This window comes from Neomonachus schauinslandi, chromosome 4, assembly GCF_002201575.2.
Source record: "Neomonachus schauinslandi chromosome 4, ASM220157v2, whole genome shotgun sequence".
Taxonomy (NCBI): Eukaryota; Metazoa; Chordata; class Mammalia; order Carnivora; family Phocidae; genus Neomonachus; species Neomonachus schauinslandi.
In genome coordinates, this window is record NC_058406.1 from 176,684,087 (window position 1) to 176,706,596 (window position 22,510).

General features: G+C 43.1%; 1 protein-coding gene across 5 annotated transcripts in view; it reads right to left on the reverse strand.

Moving 5' to 3' along the window:
* ASAP1 (ArfGAP with SH3 domain, ankyrin repeat and PH domain 1) overlaps positions 1-22,510 on the reverse strand; it is a 285,399-nt gene that overhangs the window by 130,416 nt on the left and 132,473 nt on the right. For all 5 annotated transcript variants that reach the window (XM_044914674.1, XM_021688804.1, XM_044914676.1 and 2 more), the window contains one exon: positions 6,291-6,436. In XM_044914674.1, coding sequence (XP_044770609.1) covers positions 6,291-6,436 — 146 coding nt within the window. The remainder of the gene's footprint in view (positions 1-6,290; positions 6,437-22,510) is intronic.

A 22,510-nucleotide genomic window follows, 5' to 3' on the forward strand; every position in this document is an offset into this window, starting at 1 on the left:
AGAATTTGATGATTTATACTTTTATGTAAACTTTCTATTTTGGAAAAATTACACACTCACAAACAGTTGCAAAAATGTTAGAGAGAGGTCCCTTGTGTCCTCAACCAGCTTCCCCCAAGAGTAACACCTTACAAAGTTAACAGCTTACACAGGACATTATCAAAACCTGGAAGCCACACTGGCCCAAGATGATCAGCTAGGCTATAGATCTTATTTGAATTTCACCAGTTTTGCATGCACTCATTTTTTGGTATGTCTGTGTATGGTTCGGTGATATTTTACCACACGTATGGATCGGTACAACCACACCACAATCAAGTTAGAGAACTGTTCTATCAACACAAAGAAACTCCCTCAGGCGCCCCTGACCCCTTCTCCAATCTCTGGTAACCACTGATCCATTCTCCATCTCTGTAATTTTGGATGACTTGGACTTTAATCAGAAAAATATACAAATGGCAATGTTATCTTGATGAAAGTCACCCATTTATGGAACTTGTGGTTGTCACTTGAAGGTGTCAAAAGCACATAGAAAGTAAAAGACAGAAGACCTTCTTGTATGTACGTGGGTAGTCCCACTGGACAGTAAGTCCCGGGTCCTCCTCCTGCCTGAGTACCTGGGCTGCCATCAAGTGGATGTCCCCAGCATGGGCTCTCACCACAGGGGTAGGACGAGGCTGCCATGGGGACAAGGGCTGAACTGCCAAGGATGATGACTCCACCACAGGACATTCTTTAGAAAGTCACATCCTCTCAAGCTTCTGAATCTGTAATTTGTCCCAACTAGGGGAAGGGCAAATGCTCTAATGCCAACACTAAATGAAATCTAGTGAAATACGAAGTTGCTTAGAACATACGATTTCATCTACTTGGGGGGAGAAAAGGTGCAGAAAAGAGGACTAGAAAGATAAACCCCAAATATCAATGACGGTTATTTCTGGGAAGGGAGAATATAAAAGAGAGACTGCAATTTTCTCTTTGGATTCTAAATTTTCCCCATCACGCATGTGTTCTTTTTATAATAAGAAAAAAAAATACATAAAGTCTCCTGCAGTGGCTATTAATGCCACAGCAGTATTAATATTAATGGAGTCTATTAATACAGTAACAGCCCGCTGCGTGTGACTCAAGGACTCTGCAGCTTACAAAGTTTCTCATGTGTGTGCTATGACGATCCTCACAAAACCATAGGGCACGGAAGGTATTCTTCCTCATTCTCCCCGTGAGGACATCCATGCTTCTAAGTCAGGCCATGTTATCAACCCACTCAGGGCTGGGGCCGGAATCACAGCCAGTGATTTCTTACGCCAGTGGGCCTCAAGGTGTGGTCCACGGGCCCCTAGAGGTCCCAAGGTCAAAAGTACTTTCATAATAATACTGAGATTTTATCTGACTTTTCCACCATTTAGACATTAGCATGAACAGTACAAAAGTAATGGAGGTAAAGCCACTGGGGTCCTGCTCAACACCAACCTAGGTCACTGTATTCTTCATGGTCATGCTCGTGCAGGGGGGTGGGGGGGGAGGGTATTTTCATATAAAAATGCCCATGATGAAACAGTAAAAATTACTGATTTGTTTACATATCAACCCGAGTACATCTTAGCCGCTCTCAAGGCACACCAAAATATGACAGTTATCTTGAGAAAAAGCACTTACGCAGTATTTTGAGTTGCAAGCTAAAATAGCTGATTTTGTCTGTCAGCTTCCCTCCAGTTTTCTTTTTTTTTTTTTTAGAGAGAGAGAGTGTGTATGTGCAAGTGGGGGGGGATGGAAGAGGGAGAGAGAGAATCCCAAGCAGGCTCCATGCTCAGTGTGGAGCCCAACGCAGGGCTTGATCTTATGACCCTGAGATCATACCCTGAGCTGAAACCAAGAGTAGCATGCTTAACTGACTGAGCCACCCAGCTGCCCCTTGTCCATCAGCTTTTTAATGGGACACCATTTTTTTCCCTTGAAAGACTAACTGTGGTAGTGAGATGTGGGTATTTGGCAAACATTTTCTCAAAAATGAATAAAGTGAGCCTGTCACACATATGGTTTCAGATTCACATGGCTATTAACTACAAAGAAACTAACACTTGTCAAGTATTGATACAGCATCAAAGAATACTGAGAATCACCTTAATTCTTCAAGTGCTCCTCTTCCGTTCCAATATATAGATCTGCATGAGGCTGTACTTTTTGTCCAACCAAACAGCATATTGCAACAAAATGAATTAAGAGACTTTAAAATTTCTCAATTTTAAATTATAACACAGTAAGTAGGAATAGAAATGTTCCACATTAACAAGCACAAGAACTCTTCAGTGTCCTTGATCATTTTTAAGATTGGGGTCCTAAGACCACAAGTTTGTGAGCTATTAGCTAACACGCTCTCTTTTTCCGATTTATTATAACTCACTGATGAGGGAAATGAAAGAGAAAAAGTAGACAAGAGAGTTTTCAAAGCTAAACACAAATAGGAGTTGATGGCGACCCATTTAGGTTCTAGCCAAGCCAGGTGGGCCGTAAGCACCCACGATCTGTAAAGGCAATGAATGCTGTTACTTTGTAACTGTTGGGGGGCAGTGTCGCTGAAACGGTGCATGGGGAACCTGGAATCAAGCCCCCAATCCACTATTTCCCAGGCACATTATATTTTGGAGGTTTGGTGCACTCATCCGTAAAATGGAACAGGATTATTCATACCTGCCTCTACCCAGGGAGTAGCCATAAAGATCAAATGAGAAGATGTAATAATAATTACAAATTAACTATAATTATAAGAGAATCAAAACTTGTATTTGTTAAGCAAATTCCACATGTCAAATACTGTGCTTAGTGATTCAATCCTGTGATCTCAATCAAGTCCCACGCTACCAGGTGACAGATAAGGAGACTAGCACTGAAGAAGTCCAACCATTCGCAGTGAGGCTACTCTGCGGGGAGCTGGCCTTCCGGGTGTGACAGACACCCGGCTTCCAACCCCCAGCCTTCCCAGCCTCCCTCATCCTCCATTAGGAGGTCAAACAACTTTCTCCAAAAACTGTTTTCTAGTATGTGGAGGGCAAGAGCAGGAAGAAAGGTGAGTTACTTTAAACCTGACTTGGTCCATCAACTCTGGTACAGGCTCACAGCATGAATGGTTACAACTACTATCCTCCCTGCAGTCCCCAGACATCGGCCAGTTAGCAGTCGTAAGCTGGGCGAGGACAGCCAGCCCCAGCCCTGTCTGATGTTAGCGCCAACGTCTGTGCAGCTCCTCCCAGCTGATCATCCAACCCTCCACAATCACTGACCGCTGGGAAATGAAAACAAACATCTACGTGGCGATGAGACAGTCACCATCACTTAGTAGGTCATATTTCTCAGGACCAACCCTTTTAGAAGTACCTCAACACGATACACTCATAATACGGATGACTTATAGGTAACACGATGAAAGTTCCTCTCTTTCTAGAGTTAGTCAAAAGCAGAAAGCTAGACCTGACCCCCAAATCCACCCTTTCCTCTATTTTAAGTAATATTTCCATTATATGTACTATCTTAATTAGAAAATGACATTTTTCAGTATGTGCCACAGCAGACATTTGGTATTTGCTGGCTGGATTGAGGATACAATTTGGAAAAGCTAAAAATGCCAAAGTATCTTCTTTTATCTTACTCCCTAAATTCCACCTGTAACCATTATTGCTTAATGTTTCCAGACTCCACTAGCTTAAGAGAATAGGGTTTTTGGGGTTCTCCTGAGAAATACTCAAAGCTTCAACAAGCTCCTTATCTGGGGACTAGAGGTGCTGCGAGCTGGCCCAGAACCTTCTCCCTCCTGGGGGCGGGCCTTCCTCTGAGCTCTCGGCTCCAAGGCCTGGCCCCATCCGCCTGTCGGGTCTGCTCTATCCTTTCCTGGCAGAACATAAAAAGGGAAGCAGCAAGCTGTTGAAACTGTTGTCAGGTTGTATAAACTCCTGGGACTGGCTTTTTACTCAATCAGGAGAGTGTTTCCTTAGTAACCAACTAGAGTACAAACAGATGCGTCTACCTGCTCGCTCATCAGAACGCCACCACTCTCTTCAAAGGGAAACATGTTTGTTTTTGTTTTCTTAATTAAATGAATTGGGCCTTCTAGCAATTTCTATTAGATCTTTCTTACACTTCTAACCCTTAAAGGAGAGTAGACAGGGAAGAAGAGGGCCTGCAGCTTGGAGTAAGTTTAGGGGACCAGTGAGATCAGCATTTCTCGCTGGGGAAACACAACCATCAAGGTGTGTTTCCTAACACCTAGGTCTAACCCCACTATCAGCTTGAACACTGAACCACCAAGGCAGATGACAGAGGCAGTATTACAGAGTAGGGTAGTAGAGACAGTGGACTCAGTCACATGTCTACTTACTAACAATGTACCTGGACGAGTTAAATAATGTGCCTCAACTTTCTCATCTGGATTGAAGGTATAATAACCACAGGATTGTTGTAAGATGCTGAAGAAGAAATCTACACATGCACATTGCCAGGTTCATCAAAGTGTTCAATAAGTATCAGTGGTTTCTGTAGGGCGGTCAGCAAATGTATTACTGGGTAAGCAAATACAGACGATGAATGATGCCCGAGTGACCGCTGCCTTGTGGGGCCGACATGCACTGTGCGCAGGGACCCACAGTGGAGGGGAGTGTAGGAATGGATTGGTCCAGGAAACGTGCAAGTGATGAATCTCAACTAAAGCCAAATACATCTGGCGTCCCGGAAACTAAAGGTTAGCAAGATATCCCTGTGAAAACACCTAGCTCGGGGGAAAACAGAACTTCCTCCCTGTGCAAGTCTGTTACCAGTTATTACCCAAGTGAATAGTCGGAGTCCTGTTTCACTTCCTTTCTTCCCACCACATAGCCTTTGAGCAATGCCATCAGCAGAAAGACAGGCAGTACCCAGAGGAAGGAGAAATGAGGGCCCTCTTCTGAATATAAGAGATTTAACGACTCCCAAGATTTATGGAGATACCATGGATTTGTCAAATAAACCCCAAAGTGTAGGAACATGTTGGTCCTAAGTTCAAAATTACCCTTTCTGAAGTTTTTGAAAATAAGACATATTTCCATTCTCAACCTTTGTTTTACGATTAGCTGTCACTATGTGAGACTAATTTGATGGCATTAAACCACAAATTAGAATTAAGCTGTGAGGAAGACAGACATGTGCATGTATTTATCTAGTACGACAGGAAAAAAAAAGAGGATATTCTGACTGGTCAAATATCCAGGTTAATACACTACAGAAAGACCATCTTCATTTTTCCAATACTGTGTACCCATCTGTAAGGTAAGCATCTGTATCAAACAGATCTGTGACAAGATTCTCCTATAAGGCCAGAGAAGCCTATCTAACAGAAACTGACCCAGGTCAAGACATCTTGAGCTTGAGTTCTTAAAGGAGGCAAAGGTGTCATCCTGAGAGCCTGGGGGAGAGGAAGAACCAGCTCCTGTTCCTCAGGAAAGAGACGAGGAAAAGTATGATATAGTTTTCCTCTGGCACCATTCAACCTTCCTGTACCTCTATCTCTTGGGACTTTGGAGAAGAGAGACTTGCTTAATTCAATGCATAAGAAAGTGTGGGTGGCAGCACTACCCAGAATGAACCTTCTCAGTGCCAACAGGGTGTGAGGGCGGGAATCCAGACACCAGTGCCCACCGCAGAGACTGCCCCACCCTCAACTCTGTGTCTGCCTCCTAGGGTCAGCACCTCTCCTGTCCCAGATTTTTAGGGATTCTTCTTGTCATCACCTTCTGTAACCATGGATTCCCCCGATCTCAAAATCTTTTTCTCGGTAGGGGGTTAAAAGGATATGAGGAACTGGGAAGGTTCGTTATCTGTAAAGCAGGGACCAAGACGCGTGCTCGTCTTCATACAAGTGAGGTGTAACACTTGCAGTGTATACTTCCAGAGTATGTTTGACACAGAAATCATCATCACTCTTTCAACTAATTAAAAAGCAACAGTTGCTAAAAGCTATCTGAAACAAAACCCAAACTGAAGTAGCGGCAGAATGTGCAAGAGAATTCAGATTAACCAGTTTCTCTGATTCAAGAAATCTAACCCCTGCTATGAGCTGGATCTAGGAATTTTACAATGGTATTTTTTATTTTTAATATATATATGTGACTCCATACCTGAGACTTTTAAATTTTTTTTTTAAATTTTTTCACCCCAGGACCGGGGGTTGGGGAGATTATTAGATTGTTCTCTATATCTTCTTATTGCACTTCGGTCAGGCTGTAAATTAAAAAAAAAAAAAAATCCCTTATGCCATGGCTTACCAGATTTTTCAGCAGCGTGGACAGTTCCTTTGTAAGAGTAGAAAACTTGACAAAAGCGGTGCCAAGATCTGGGTTGTCTCGACTTAAAAAATTACTTCCAAACTTGTCAAGAACTTGTGCATAGTTTTCTTCATTTTGTACGTGATCTAAAAAAGAGAGAGGAGTCTGAGCTATCATTTGCCACAATGACGAGTTATTTTGAACCCTGATTGATCACTAGAAACTCTTAAAAGGAAAGCAAAGAGAAACTGCATCAATTATTCATTGAACATGTCCAGAGGTGGTCAACGGGGCACTGAATGTCTTCACCCACTCTATTAAAGGAGATTTCCCGTTCTTCTATAGTGTTCAGTTCACCTACATCCCAGTTAATCCATGGACACCACAGGTGAGGGGTCAAATTATCATCACATTTTAAAGCACACTGTGTTTCCATTAAGAAACTATGATGATCAGGGAACAAGGAGAAAATTCTCTTTAGAAAATCAACCTTGGGGCGCCTGGGTGGCTCATTTGGTTAAGTGTCTGCCTTCGGCTCAGGTCATGATCTCAGGGTCCTGGGATCGAGCCCCGAGCTGGGCTCCCTGCTCAGTGGGGAGCCTGCTTCTCCTTCTCCCTCTACCCCTCTCCCCCACTCACACACGCATTCTCTCTCTCAAATAAATAAATAAAATCTTAAAAATAAAAAATCTATCTTGAAATGCAAAAGAAGAATCCATGGGTTCTAACATGTTTCTTTCTCTGCAACTCAACTTAATTTCCTTTAATTCTAAGCCTCAGGTCTGAGGAACAGCGTTTTAAATTTTTTTTTTTCACATACAATCTCTCGGTGCAAATTGTGCGGCATGGATCAGACGGATTTATGTTTGAAGTTCACCACCTATAAGCTTGCTAACTTACCAGTTTTTTAACTTTTATGGCCCATCAGAGGCATTAATAAATTTCCTCACTCTGAGCTTTGGTTTTCCAATCTGTAAAATGAGACTAATACTATCTGACATGATTGGGGTGCTGATGAGCTGATATAAAGTATCCAAAGTTTCTCAAAAGAGTGAGTATTCCATAAATAACAGCTCCCACCTCCCTGAAACACTTTCTCTACTTGACTTCCAGGATACCATACTCTCTTGACTGTCCTATCTCATGTCTGCTCCTTTCCAATGTCTTTGCTGGATCTCCATCTCCCTGACCTCCTCATGTTGGAGAGCCCAGGGCCTTTCTTCTTCTCTATGAATGCTCACTCTCTGCATCTCACCTAGTCTGTGGTTTTGGATAGCTTCTATCAGCTGACAACTCCCAAACTGATAGCCCCGGCCCAGACCCCCCCTGAAATACAGACTTCTATATCAACTGCTATTCAATATCTCCACTGGGATGCCCAATAACTCTCATCTCAACATGCTAAAAGCAAACCCTTAATGTTCTGCCCCCAACCCTCTTTTTCTGCAGACCCTTGTATCTTGGTCAGCTAATGGCAAATACATTCTTGTAGTCATTCAGGCTGAAACCCATCAAAGTCATACTGATTTTTCTCATATCCCAGATGCAGCCCGTTGGCAAATCCTATTTATTGCCTTTACCTTGAAAATGCAACTAAAATCTGACAAGTTCTCACTACCCTCATGGGGATCAACCCTATCTAACATCATTTCTTACCTTGACCACTGCAAAAGCTTCTTACAAAAGTCTCTTTATTGCAGTTCTTGCTCACCTACAGTCTACTGTCAAGACAGCATCTAGTGTGATTCTTTTAAATTGTGCATCAGATCTGTGACTCTTCTATCAGATGTTAGCACTTATAACAGAAACCCAGGTGCCCCATCCTTGCAGGCTCTGGGAGGCAGCACCGCACATCTCTACACCCTTAAGGGAAGCAGGTATGGAACGTGATACACACGAGCAAGGAAGTATGATTGGAGCCAAGGTACACCACTTCCTCAGGGAGGCATTTCAGATACATGGACTCCCCACTTCTCTCTTCCATTGTGGTGGAGGACAGGGAGGCACGGATTTGTATGCAGGCCCGCAGGAGAGGCATAATATTTACTGAACGAATAAATGAACGGTGAATACCTAACAATATCATGTCTAGCAAAATCATCTCTCTAAAGGCTTCCTTCAATACCTCTTTAGAAAGCCTTCCCTTAGTTGGCAATCATCCTTCCTTGCCTATAATTCTCTGCACCTATTTTGCAGTATTTTCCATCACATCACATCATATTTGTTTAAGTTCAGATCTTTCCTTGCCACCAGACCACGAGAGGCAGGGATTACCTCTAGCTCATCTCCGCGTCCCTACCCAACTAATACCACTGTGTTTGTTGTTTTTCCATGAGCGGCGCTTAAGGAGTGAGGGCTCCATAAATATCTGTTGACTTCGATTTGTTGATTTCCTTTTCAGGAATTTCAGAAGCATTCCCTTCTTAAACCTCCTAGATTGCTGAATAATTGAGAGGAAAATCTAAAGTACTGCATTCTCAAATACACTCTCAATGACTGCCCGGCAGCCAGGGGCCCTCACGGAACCAACCGTGAGTCCGCATGGGGGTGCGGCCCAAGAAGGAAGTCAATGCACCGAAGGAAACGTGTCACAGCACTCCAGCGAAATGAAGTGAGGCCCAGCAGCCTTCCAATCATCACCGCATCAAAAATTCATGATGCCTACAGTGGATGTCAGCATTTCAGCCTGAGATATTAAAAAAGATAAAATGCAGCTCTGGTTAGTGCCCAAGTAACGGAGGGAAGCGGCTCAGAAACACACAAAAGAAAGGCCACATCAGCTCGACAGACAGGATGCACGTGTCTGGTCTCCTCATAAACTGGAGTTACCCCTGATACCTTTTGTCTGAGGCCAAACAGCCTCACCTCACCCCAGAGAATCCCATCAGACCCGACACCCTCTTCTGCTTTTGGAGGCCAGCAAAAAGGCAATTCAGCTGCCTGTTCAACTGCGTTCAAAGAAGTGTCTCTAGTAAAACACAAGCATAGAGGATTTTTGTTTGTTTGCTCAGAATTAGAAAATATTTCAGAAGACATATATCATAATCTTCAGATTAACAGAACACTCATGTACCCACCAACCAGTTTAAGAAATAAAGTGCCACAGAATGCTTCCTCTCTCCCCCAATTCCGATCTCTTCCCTCCCTCCCTAGACAAAACCACTCTCCTGAGTTTGGACTGGCATGCAGGGTTTAGAAAGAATTATGAGAAGCTCTTGTCTATCAGAGACGACGGACTACTCAAAAAACAAGACAGACTTGGCTCAGGCAGAGACAGGCCTCAGGAAGGGAGAACTGGCATTTGTCGAGAACCTTCTTGGGCCCAAATGCTTTTTACAGTATCACATTTAACCCTCACCAGAACCCTGCAAGGAAGAATGAGGCTTAATGGGAAGGTGGAACATCAAATGTGACGTGAGAGAGGTGGAAGGGGAGACTGGTAAGGAAGTACAGGTAAGGTCATGGGTCCTGTATGTTCTGCTAATTCCATAAAAGAACAACCATACGGTCAACACATAAATTTATGTGCATACGTATGTGCGTGTATGTTAATCGAACATATGTATGTATGTGTGAAATTTCCCAGTACAGATACATCTTAAAAATCATAGTGTAGTGAGGTGTACCCGGGGACAGTACTAATAATCCTGCTGAGGGCAGAGATTATGGGGATTAACTGTAAGGTGCTTTTAGAACAGTACCTGGCACGTAGCACCTGCCTCCAAAAAGATCAGTCACTATTACCGCTAGAGCCGGGATTGTTATAAATCAGGGAGACGTATTTAAAATCAAACAGCACAGGAACGTATATCTCATGTTTTTTAAGTTTTTTTTTTTTTTTTTAACATATATAACAAACCTAACAGTGACAATTCACTAGCGAAATTCTGTAAACGCATGCATCCCTTTGTACGGAGTGAAGGGCTTACCAAGCCGGTTTTCGGCAGGTGCAGAGGGAGAAGGCAGAGACAGGGTTCTGGTGGAGGACAGAACAAGGGCAGAGGCTGAGGGAGGAGTGCAGCAAGCAGATAAACCAAAGGTAAATTCAGGGGTTTAGGGAAGAAGAGAGAAATACAGGGCTTTGGTGGGGAACACTGTCACAGATACAGGTGTAACTGAATAGGAGGGCCGATGAGGCAGAAAATGGCCTGATCAGGACCTTTCAGAGAACAGAATAAGCTCTGTTTTAGGATCCTCGGTCTACCTAAGTGCTGGCAGACTTTTGGGAAGTTGGTAAAGTGGGCGCTGGGGAAAGCAGCTGAGGATGGAGACTGGATAAAAGAAAAGAACAAGGAAAGAGAAATCTGACCCAGCCATTATGGAGATTCATGCTTTTTGAATATCTGTAGGGAATTTCTGGCATTCATGGTATTGTTGCAGAATGTAAGACGATTCCAAGAGCTAGGTAATTCCTTTCAGTTCTGAAAAAAGGACAAAATAATATAGTTTTACCAGCTGAACCAGAAAGGGCCATTTAGGATTTCAACTGCTGGCATTTCTTTGGGGTGATGACTAACGTATACTAATCACCTAAGATGTTCCATGCAGCTTGAAAGGGCCTTTATATACATTTCAACATTTAAGCCCCACAGCAATACCAAAGCAGTGATTTACTATTTCAATAATGATAGTGATAACAGCTGGCTTGTCGAGTACCCAGGGTACACCAGTCACTGCACTAAGCACTTCACGTCCATTGCTTCATTCACTCTTATTAACAGGACTGGAAGGTAAGTACTGTTATCATCCTCATTATTTAATTTTTTTTTAAGATTATTTATTTATTTATTTGACAGACACAGCGAGAGAGGGAACGCAAGCAGGGGGAGTGGGAGAGGGAGAAGCAGGCTTCCCGCTGAGCAGGGAGCCCGATGCGGGCTCGATCCCAGGACCCTGGGACCATGACCTGAGCCAAAGGCAGACACTAACAACTAAGCCACCCAGGCGCCCCTCATCCTCATTATTTAGATGCAAAAACCTGTCCGAGGTCACACCGCTCCTAAATAAGGGATTTTACTCTTAGGCTTTTTTAAGATCTCAGAGCTGGGGACTCTCTCCCACATCCCAAAGTCAGAAAGATCTGGGATCAAATCCCAGGCCTATCACTAAACCTGTGTGGTGTTCTGGTCAAGTAACTTACCTTCCTAAGCCTCATCTTCCCCAGCTGTAAAATGGACATAACAATGGTATTTACCTCACAGAGGTATTATGGAGATTAATTTACTGCATGCCAAGTGCATGGTGCACGATAAACTGAGTAAATGTTTATGACAAGGACAACAGCGATGACAGCAGCAGGCTGCCCATCAGAGGCCACTGCGGTGGAGTCAGCCTGGCATCCTCACGCCAGGGGCAGAGGCTTCCAGCAATACTCCGAAGACAGGGACAGCCCTAAGAGTATACGTTCCGAGGGGCTGGTAGTAACATGTGCCCTGAGAATACATTAAAATTCAATATATATATATATTTTTTAAATAATATTCTTTAAAAATGGGGCACTTGGGTGGCTCAGTCAGTAAAGCGTTTACCTTTGGCTCAGGTCACGATCCCAAGGTCCTGGGATCGAGTCCACATCGGGCTCCCTGCTCCGCGAAGAGTCTGCTTCTCTCTCTCCTTTTACCCCTCCTCGCCCCTGCTCGTGCTCTCTCTCTCATGCTCTCTCTCTCTCAAATAAAAATCTTACAACAAAACAATGTTCTTTAAAAATGTCTTGCATATTCCTCCAATGAGGCCCTACTCAGAATTTTCAGAACCACAGCAAATAGTAAACAGGCCTTTCTCTGACGGATGTTTGCCCAATTCTCACCCTGTGCTAGGCCTTATCAAACCGGGAAACTTTCACAAAACTTCCCAACTGGCCTATGAACCCAACCGTTGATTCTCTGTCGCTGTAATCACGGCTGCTCCTTATTTGGCACCGACTGTGTAGTGGGATACATCACACTGAATATCCTAAAAGTCCTTCAGGGCAATGTTTAATAGATAAGAAGTGAAAATCGCTGGTGAATCCGCACTGGAACCCAGCCTCATGTGATTCCAAACCCATCCTTTTCCATGGACAGACCCAGCAAACACTGTAAAGGATGCCATGACACATGCCACAAACACCCATTTGGGGTTTACTATATGATAAACACTAAGAAACAAAGCGGACTAAGGCAGACCTCCTGTTCCTCAATAATGACAATGACATAATAATTATAACAGTGGTAATAAATTGTTAATAACTAATTACAAGAAAAATTAATTGCAGTTACATTTTTGATTACTTAATGGGCCGGGAACTGTGCTTTTGCCCTGCACTACCTCATTTGATGCTCAGGATGGTGTGCTATTCTTCTCCCCATTTTCCAGATGCAGGGACTGGTTTAGGGGGTGGAGCAGGCCGCCCAAGGTCACCTAGCTAAGTGCTGACGACAGGCACTATACAGCCCGTATTCTTCCCCCTTACGCTTGGTTAAGTGCGGGAACCCCTAGAAGTCTGCTATTTTTAAGCCAGACGGCAAGTGATCGAGGGACCTGAAAATCTAGGTCTTAGCTCTAGCCTCTATCATGTGACTCTGGTCAGGTGACTAAGGCTCTCAGGGGCCTAAATTCATCTATAAAACAGGTCTAATAATACCTACACCCAGCCTACTCCTTGAGGTTGAATGCTAAGAGGTAAAGATGTCATAATTAATATGAAAGCTCTTTTGGGAAAACAGTAGCCGCAGGAGCAGAGAACATTATAAAACCATGAAGGATTATTTCTATTTAATGAGGAAAAGCCTTGAAAGCATTAATAATAAATCCATCCTCAAGAGCTCCCCAACCCTGACCAAGCACCACCTAATGTTTACTGAGGCATCATATGATGAAGGGACATGGGCCTAAGTGGCACGGAGACCTGGGTTTGAAACTCCCTCTGGTCCACACTGGCCATCTGTGACCTTGGAAAAGGCACTTTTCTGGGTCTTTCTTTCTTTCTTTTTTTTAAAGATTTTATTTGTCAGAGAGAGCGAGAGAGAGCACAAGCAGGGGGAGCGGCGGGCAGAGAGAGAAGCAGGCTCCCCGCTGAGCAAGGAGCCCGATGTGGGACTTAATCCCAGGATCCCAGGATCATGGTCTGAGCTGAAGGCAGATGCTTAACCGACTGAGCCACCAGGTGTCCCTGGTCTTGGTTTTCGTATGTGAAATGTGACAGATGTATAATCTATAAAGTGCATGGTAAGCCTCTAAAAAGATCTTTATTACTTTCATTCACCCTGAGATGGAGAGCTGAAGTTCTGATGTTAATGGACATTCAGGTATAATCCAAACATCATGGTATTTCTTGGAGGGTTCTAGGATACATACGACTGTGGATCAAATCCCAGGTCTTCCACTTACCAGCTGTGGATCTAAGACAAACCGTATCATCATCTCGGACTCTGCTCTCCTAACTGCAGTAATGCTTCTTGATAGGGTTACTATGTGAACAGGATGGGAAAAGCCTATAGTGCGCTTCCTCCAGCGTCGGGCCTACGGTGGGTGTTTATGATAGGGGAGGAACCATCCCTCACCCCGCAGTGAGTCTCACTTCCTTAACTTCCCATACTTTCCTTCCTGAGGGCCTAGCTTCTCTCTCTGTGTCTTTATGTAAGTTATCTTCTGTGTCAAGAGTCCCGCGCAACTGTGTTTATCATTTCAGCCTCCCCAGCTCAGAGAGCTCTCCTGGAGCACAGCCTGGGTACAGGATCGCTGCGCAAGGGCCACACAACCCACCTCAGGTCCTCCAGTCCGCCTGGCTCCGTCACAGTTCCAGGCCTCAACCTGCCTCTTTCAAGATCAAAGGTAAGTGTAACCTGCCAGGCAAGGCTGTCATTCACTCCGTCCACAGCCTCCTGCAATGTCCGAGTTCCCAGCATTACCTAATCTGTTGTTCACCTGGTCCCCAGCACTGGCCCTGGCACACAGTGCAAAGCCAAATGCTCAACGCACGTAGTAAAGTCTCCTGGAACAAGTCCTTTTTCCTTCCTTCGGAAAATACTGAGTATCGGCCACGTGCCAGGCATATAAAATACAATGAGCTATAACGTAGCAATAAAGCCATGTAATATGTGTCATAAATTATAGTGCTGGCACAGAGGGCAAAGGGATAAATTCTTTTATACTATCCTATACATACTTTGAAGCACTAATCACCCTTTACAATTTTTAATTCCATTTGTTTTTAAAATTACAAAAATAATTCATAAAAATGATAGTTTCCTTTCCCTTTCTCCAATACCTTAATTGAAATAAGCAAAGTTAATGATGTGGGGCGTTAATAATCTCAGCAAAGCTTTCTCTATGCTTAAAAAATACATACATACATACAATAAGGGGTCTTCTCCCCTTTTCTCACTTTTAAAAAACCAAATGGGATTTTTTTTAAGGATTTTATTTGAGAGAGAGAGAGAGAGCGCGCGTGCGAGTGTGCATGGGGGGGGGGGGGGCGGGGGGGGGTGAGGGGAAGAGGGAGAGGGAGAAGCAGGCTCCCCAGAGCAGAGAGCCCGATGCGGGGTTCGATCCCAGGACCCCAGAGATCATGACTGAGCTGAAGGCAGATGATTAACTGAGCCACCCAGATGCCCCACAAATGCGATATTAAATACAAGACTCCGTGGCTTGCTTTTTCCCTACTGAATAGGGATCAAGAAACTGAATGTAATTAACTCTAATTCATTATTTTAACTGTGATTATATTCCATAGTAAACTCCACCATGATTTGGAGAACTATCTCCCTGAGAGACTCCCACAGTGTTTGCTACCAAAAAACAATGCTGCAATAAGTATTTCTATCCATAAGTTCTTACATGCTGTCACTTTATCTCTGAAAAGATATATTCACAAAAGTAGAATTGTTGGGGGGTAGGGTGCATACTTCAAATTTTAATTACTACTGCTATGTTTCCAAAGAGGCTGGTGGTAGCAATGCACAGACCCAACAGCAGTACAAACAGAAGACTATATTTCCCTAAAGCCTCGCTAGCACATAGATGTTACTGTTCTTCTTAATTCTCGCCACAGGGACGTGAAAAACTGGACTGTATAGTAAGCCCGAGTTATCTTGCTGTATTTTATTGTCCATTCACATTTCCTTTCCTGCCTGTTGTTTTCCATCCTTGTCTTCTCCCTGTCAATCTGTAGGGAGACTTTCTGCAGAAGGGACAACAATCTGTTGTAATACGTGCTGCAAACATTTTCTCCCATTTGTCTCCTCACTTAGTTTATGGTGTTCTTTGCCACACCGAACTTTTTACATTTCATGTCGTCAAACATACCAATCTTTACCCAAAAACTTTTGGGATTCCTACCTTGCTTAGGTTCCCAAATCTTCTAGTATTTAGTATTTTTTTAAAAAAACAAAGAAAGCTTTAATTCAACCTAATATATCTCTTTATATAGCATGAGGAAGGGTTCTAATGTTAAAGAAAGTTCCTGAGCCTTCTATTTGGTTTAGTTTTATTCTCTTTTGAGTATTTAAATACTTTATCCATCAGCAATGCATTTTATTTTCTTTCTTCTGCATGAAAATATATTCCTTATTTAATACAGTGTCTTGAGGCACCCACGTAGTATCTGGTAAGTAAAGGAATACATGGACAAAACTTGGATGCAGCCAAGAGAGGTGACCTGAGCAACACCCTGAAGAATGAAGAGTTGGGGCACCTGGGGGGCTCAGTAGGTTAAGCATCTGCCTTTGGCTCAGGTCATGATCTCAGGGTCCTGGGATCCAGCCACATTGGCTCCCTGCTCAGTGGGGAGTCTGCTTGTCCCTCGGTTATGAGCAAGTTATTTCACTTCCCTGGGCCTCTGTTTCCTCATCTGTTCCCACCACCACTCAGTACAAACTTGTTAAAGATTAAAAGAACATCCTTAAAGGCAGAAAGGCTTGTGCACATTTTTTTTAAATTGCCTTTCTCCATGCCACTCGGGATGACTCATTCCTCTGATTTTTCAAGGTCATTTTGAATTTGGATTTGTTCTTTCGAAATTCTAGCCAAGCCTCTGCAAGAATCTGCTCCAGCCCCAAGGGTGTTATCTGGAAACTCAGCATGCAGACTCCCATTTCCGCAACAACTGACAAATCCATTAACTAGCAGAACCCCAAGACAAGATGCCCGCAGAGTTCCACAAGGCTATTACTCAGCATTTAAAAAGCCCTCTCTTCTGGCTCCCTCAGGCAGGCCTCCTAACTGCCAGATAAAATCCACATCACACTTGGGTTTGCTCACAGCTCTCTGGGTAATGTTCATGCTTTGAGATCTGCCCCCGAAGAAAAGCTAGGAAGGAGACAACCATTCCTCTTCTATTCCAGCCTTCTACAGTTGACTGCCCACCATTCGAAGGGGCTGAGCTTTTTTGTAAATAGGTGTAATTTAAAAATATGGCCCCACATTTCATGATTAATTCACAAACTTTCATTAAGCACCTACCCTGGTATAGAAAGGTTAGGTAGGTCATTAGGTATGCAACCTTAGTCCTTCCGAGCTTCAGGTTCTTGGTTTAAAAATTACGTGTTAAATAGGGCGCCTGGGTGGCTCAGTTGTTAAGTGTCTGCCTTCAGCTCAGGTCGTGGTTACGTGTTAAATAATTCGAGATTAACTGAAAGTTCACTGGGTTCTTGTCCTGGTAAATGAGGTAGGCTAGGCTAGGACCGGACCGTGTAGGTATCTCTAGACTAGTGCTCTCCAGACTATTTTTGATCAACTATACCTGTTGGTAAAACATTTTAGAGCATACATTTCCAATATTTATTTTTTTAACCATTTATTTATGTATTACTATTATATATGTTATATGCATATTCTACATATAATGTACTATTTGTATCAATCAATGGTTCTGACCTCAATTTCAGAGCTTCTAAAAACTCCTAAAATTACCTGAAAAATTCTGCCCTGCAAGTTTTTTATTAATTTGGAGAAGGTCTGTTGTTCTCCAATTACAAAGGGATCGACGACCGCAGAATGTTAAGGATCAGAGAGAAATGTCAGCTGAAACTAAAGACAAAGCTTCTTGCCCTCGATAGGTGCAGAGTCCAGAGAGTCTGAGGGAGGGCAACAGCCTATGTGTGGAAAAGAGATCAAAACGTGCAAGCAGGCCTCTCTGGGTTTGGTGGCTGGAGAAATACCTTTTTTTTGTTTTTAAAGACTCATTTATTTGAGAGAGAGAGGGAGTGTCAGCAGGGGAAGCAGCAGAGGGAGAAGGATAAGCTGGCTCCGCACTGAGCGTGGAGCCCGATGTGGGGCTCCATCTCAAGACCCTGAGATCATGACCTGAGCCAAAATCAAGAGTCGGATGCTCAACCAACTGAGCCACCCAGACGCCCCTGAGAAAGGCATTCTTTGTTGGACCCTATGAGGCCCACCTTGGGGCATACATCATGCCTTGCAGACTGCAAAAGAATCTTGGTCTCATTTCATAACCACTATTTCATCAATAGATAAGGTAGGGATCATCTTCTCTTTTTCATAGAGAAGAAAACTGAGGTCTCGAGAAATGAAAGGACTTGCTAAGGAACACTCAGCTGCTCGGAGCCAGAGCCGAGATCACATCCCAGTGCTCTTTCAGAAGGCCTCCCCCACTCCTCACTGTGCAGGCAGCAAAGACCACCCCCAAACAGTACAGCAATACAGGCGTCTCCACCCCAGGGCTCCTGGAAAAGGCATCGCCCTGAGTGCAGACAAGTAAGAGAACAAGGACGGCAGAGCACACAAATGTGCCTGGTGCCCCCTCAAGTGTGCCGTGTGTGATTCAGAATCCACACGATGAAAAAGAGTTTAAGAACGAAATGTGGCTGATTAGCATTTTCTTCTTTTATCTGAATTTTCTAGTGCAAACATGTTAATATAATTACAGTGAGAAAAACAAATAGAAAATGCCATTAAAAGAAAAAAAAAAAAACCAGCCCCAGGTGTTCCAGAGTGCAAGCCCCCTGCACTTCTCTATAAAGAAAAAGTAGAAGTTTGACAGGTTATCAGAGACACGGAAGATCCGAGAATATCCTGTTGTCTGTGTGCGCAGGTGACAGACTGGCCATGCATAGTCATCCTCCATCAACCCCCAATCACTCTGTCTTACATCATTGATGATTTATGAAAAACACTTCAGAATCAATAACAACTTGCGTGATTTCCATACATAAGCAGGGCGTCAGAAAAATCAATAAGTAGTTATCTTCCTGGCTAAAGAGTCAGCTGGAGGGTACTTCCAGTCCTAGAGATAGACACTTTAAAATTCATGTCCTCATCCAAACCGCAAATGGAATTCAACACATGCATGACCGCTTTGTAGAGGTTATCCCAGAGCATGGTTACCTTAAGACGGGGCCTTCTTTGAAAAGAGCCGTGGTGGGTTTGTCTCACAGGGGACACTCCACATGGTCAGGGGAGCATGTGTGAGAGAGGGAGAATTTAAGCAAACCTAGGGAGAATACCATACACAGAAATAAAACTGGAGACCCTGGCATTCCTCCAGACTTTTCGCTACAGTTTAACTGCCATGTCATTATACAGGAAAACACAACCCTAGTCTGATGAGACATAAACCATCTAAGAACATGGTCAAAATGTGACTTGGACTAAGAGGCAGAAAGATAGAGGCTGGCCGCAGAACCTTGGCTGTAATTGTCAAGGAGGGTATCACACATCTGTGCTTTTAATTTGTGAGACTCAGTAAATTTGGAAGAACAAGGGAAAGAGAGAGCAAAAACAGTGTAAATAGCCCTGGGCCCTCCCATCACTCAATAATGAGTATGTGTCTGGGAGCAGGAGGGATGGTACCATCTGCCCTTTCCTCACCTGTTCACAGGGGAAGCTTCTCCCTGAGCTAAGGGTGACCGCCTGAAAGACTGTGTATGTGTATGTATGTGTGTATGTGTTTTAAATACCATGGCTCCTAAAGGAATGCCAATACTTTAAAAAATACCAAATGAGTTATAATTTCAAGTGGCTTTATTAGACATACAAGGATTTTCAATGGTTATTTTGACTCCATGGGTTACTTCCCATATGTGGAGACTTCATTTTTTATTTTTTTAAAGATTTATTTATTTATTTTAGAGAGCAAGCACTCGAGCACGTGTATGGGGGGGAAGGGTAGAGGGAGAAAGAGAATCTCAAGCAGACTTCCCGCTGAGCTGAGAGCCCAAAGGTTTCTGGGGTTTTTTTTAAAGGAGGCTCCATGCCCAGCATGAAGCTTGAACTCACAACCTGGAGGTCAAGACCTGAGCTGAGATCAAGAGTTGGGACGCTTAACCAACTGAGCCACTCAGGCACCCCTCCCAAACATGCAGACTTTAAAACTTAACTTCAAAGTATGACTATAAGGTAAATATACTTAGTTTACAATAAACCATAAGTTCAAGAACGCAAAGGACTGCTTATCCTATCATTTAATTACCCATGCACCTCTCCTGTACTTTGTAAATAGTTTTGACTGAACAAAGTGCCTCTTTTCTGTATTCAGGTATTTGTGATCCAAAACCTGAGCTGAAGACATATCTCTCTTCAAGTCACTTTAATATACTGTCATAAAGTCCAACTATGCTAAAATACCTGTGAGTCAAGAGTGTTTTGTCAATCCCTTATATCTTAATAAACGAATTACTCATATATAATTTTTATAATTAAGGATCTGCAGTTGGTAATTTGACAGAGTAACCTGTACCATACTAATGTTCCTGTTTATAACGAATACGAATGATGGACAAAACATAAAAAACAACCACTTGAAGCCACTGGAGAGCAAACAAAAGCAGGCAGAAACAGGAGGGGATATCACCTTTTAAGGAAGAGAACCATACCAGAGAAGACCATATTTAACTGGCTTTTCTCCTAAGGGCAGACTTGAGTCCATGCTGGGCAAGGAGAACAGAACACAAGCAGAAAGTGGCATTTTACTCAGCTGAGGTATCAGAGGTCAGAGTTTAGGATTGCTTCAGCAGCTGGAAATTGAGGGGGAAAATCCTAGAAAGGAAGAAGTCACAGGAAAGGAAACCCTCAATTCCAGTCCTTGGCTGACCTGAGCAGCATATACTTCAAGAAGCCCAGCAGAAAACAACATCTAAAGAGCTAAGCAGATTCCAGCAACTTCCCAACGCTGAGGAGAGTTTGGAATTCAAATCCCACAGAGTTAGCAGGGCTTGATAAATACTCTGGGCTGAAAGCCCAGGCAGATCGAGCCATATGAGTATGGATGATGTTGCAGGACTAAGGGCTATATCCTGGGACTATGAGCAAAACTAAAATAAACTTACCCTAACATCAAGGTGATGGTCATCACCAGAAATTTGACCACATACTAGAATAAAACACCACACACTTCATAGGAATATAAAGGAATCCAGAGTCTCTATGTCATACAATTCAAATGTCTACCATGCAAACAGAAATTATTAGACATACAAAGAAACAGAAAAATGTAGTCAAAAATCAAGAGAGAAGAATCCAGTCAAAAGAAACAGAACCAGAGACAACCTAGATGCTGGACATCAAAATAAATATTATAAATAAGTTCAAGAATTTATAGGAAAAGATGGATAAAATGGGTGAAGAGATGAAGAACTTCAGGAAAGACAGAAGTTTTAAAAAAGGACCAAACGGAAATTCAAGAACTAAAAACATACAGTATCTGAAATAAAAATTAATTGGATGAGACTAACAGCAGACTGGATACTGAAGAAGAAATGAGCAGTAAATCTGAAACCTGAAGGTAGAAATTATCCAAACTGAAGCACAAGGAGTTTAAAGATTAAAAATAAAATCTCAATGGCCTGTGGGAGAATTTCAAGCAGTCTAACACAAATGTAACTTGAGTCCAAGAAACAAAAAGAAGAAACAATGTAAGAATAAATAATTTGAAGACATACTGGCTAAAATTTTTCCAGTGTTGATTAAATTTTTGCAACTAGGTGTAATTATAATAACTACCACTGATGATTGCTATATCCCAGTATCATATTAAATATTTTAAGTATGTTCTTTCCAACTTTCACAACATGGGGGGGGTGGGTAAAGCGAAGCAATTTAAACACACACAATTAAGTTTGTTCCGAATTTCCCTCTGCTATTGCAGAAAGCCTCAAGTCAAGGAGGATGAAGTAATCATCATTGACACTATAGTTGGGTACCTACATGACCTGTGTTATGCTTCACCACGGTCCAGTGAGGTGGAAACTATTTTTCCATTTTCAGAAATGAAGCAACAACTGCTCAAAGTATTCTCTGACAAAGTGCTCCCAGCCACCAATCAGGGGCTAAGTCAGTATTTGATCCCCAAATCTGTGTGACCTCTTCCATGATGCTACTAAGGCTGTGAGGGAAGCATTTTAGTCTCTGTCAGAGAATACACTGGTTTACGGGCTTCATTGTTCATTCATAAATTATGCCAATGACAGAGCACCTGGTAACAGGAGTGAGGGTGGAGAAATACTGTGTGGCTAGTCAGTGTCAGTTCCACTTTGTATGCATGTATGTATTATTTATAAGATTTTATTCGTTTATTTGAGAGGGAGAGAGAGAGAGTACAAGCTGGGGGGGGAGGGGCAGAGGGAGAGGGAGAAGCAGACTCCTCACTGAGCTGGGAGCCCAACGCAGGGCTGGATCCCAGGATCCGGGGACCATGACCTGAGTCAAAGGCAGACATGCTTAACCAACTGAGCCACCCAGGCGCCTGCCCCACCTGCTTTGTATTTAAAGTGAGAAAGCTGCTCCTCTTTCCGAGAGACCAACCTAGCACCTTCATGCTGTAGGACTGCTGCTTGTTTGACTTGTCCTTCTCCCTGCACGGGTGAGTCACCCCAGGGCACTGGGCCCCCAGGCCCTACACTCCTCTGAGTTCTCAGTGCCCCATCCTGGGCTGGCAGTCACTCTCACCTGACAGTTACTAATCTGACAATTCTGCCTCAGCAGCCTTGGGATCACAAAGACCTAACTTTCAAATCTCGTCACTGCTTACTAGCTGTGTAAATAAACCAGTTTAAATTTAAACTTAATAGCTGTATAAGTGATTTAAACTAGGTTACTTCACTCCTAAAGTGGGGATAATAGTGTCTTGCATACAGGACCGCTGAGATAACTAACACGGTAAATGTATGTAAGACACCTGGCAGATAGGCGCTCAAAAAAGGTCAGCTGTAATTTATTATTTCTAAAAAATTTTTTAAATTTTTTTTTTATTTATTTGACAGAGAGAAAAGAGAGCAGGGGGAGTG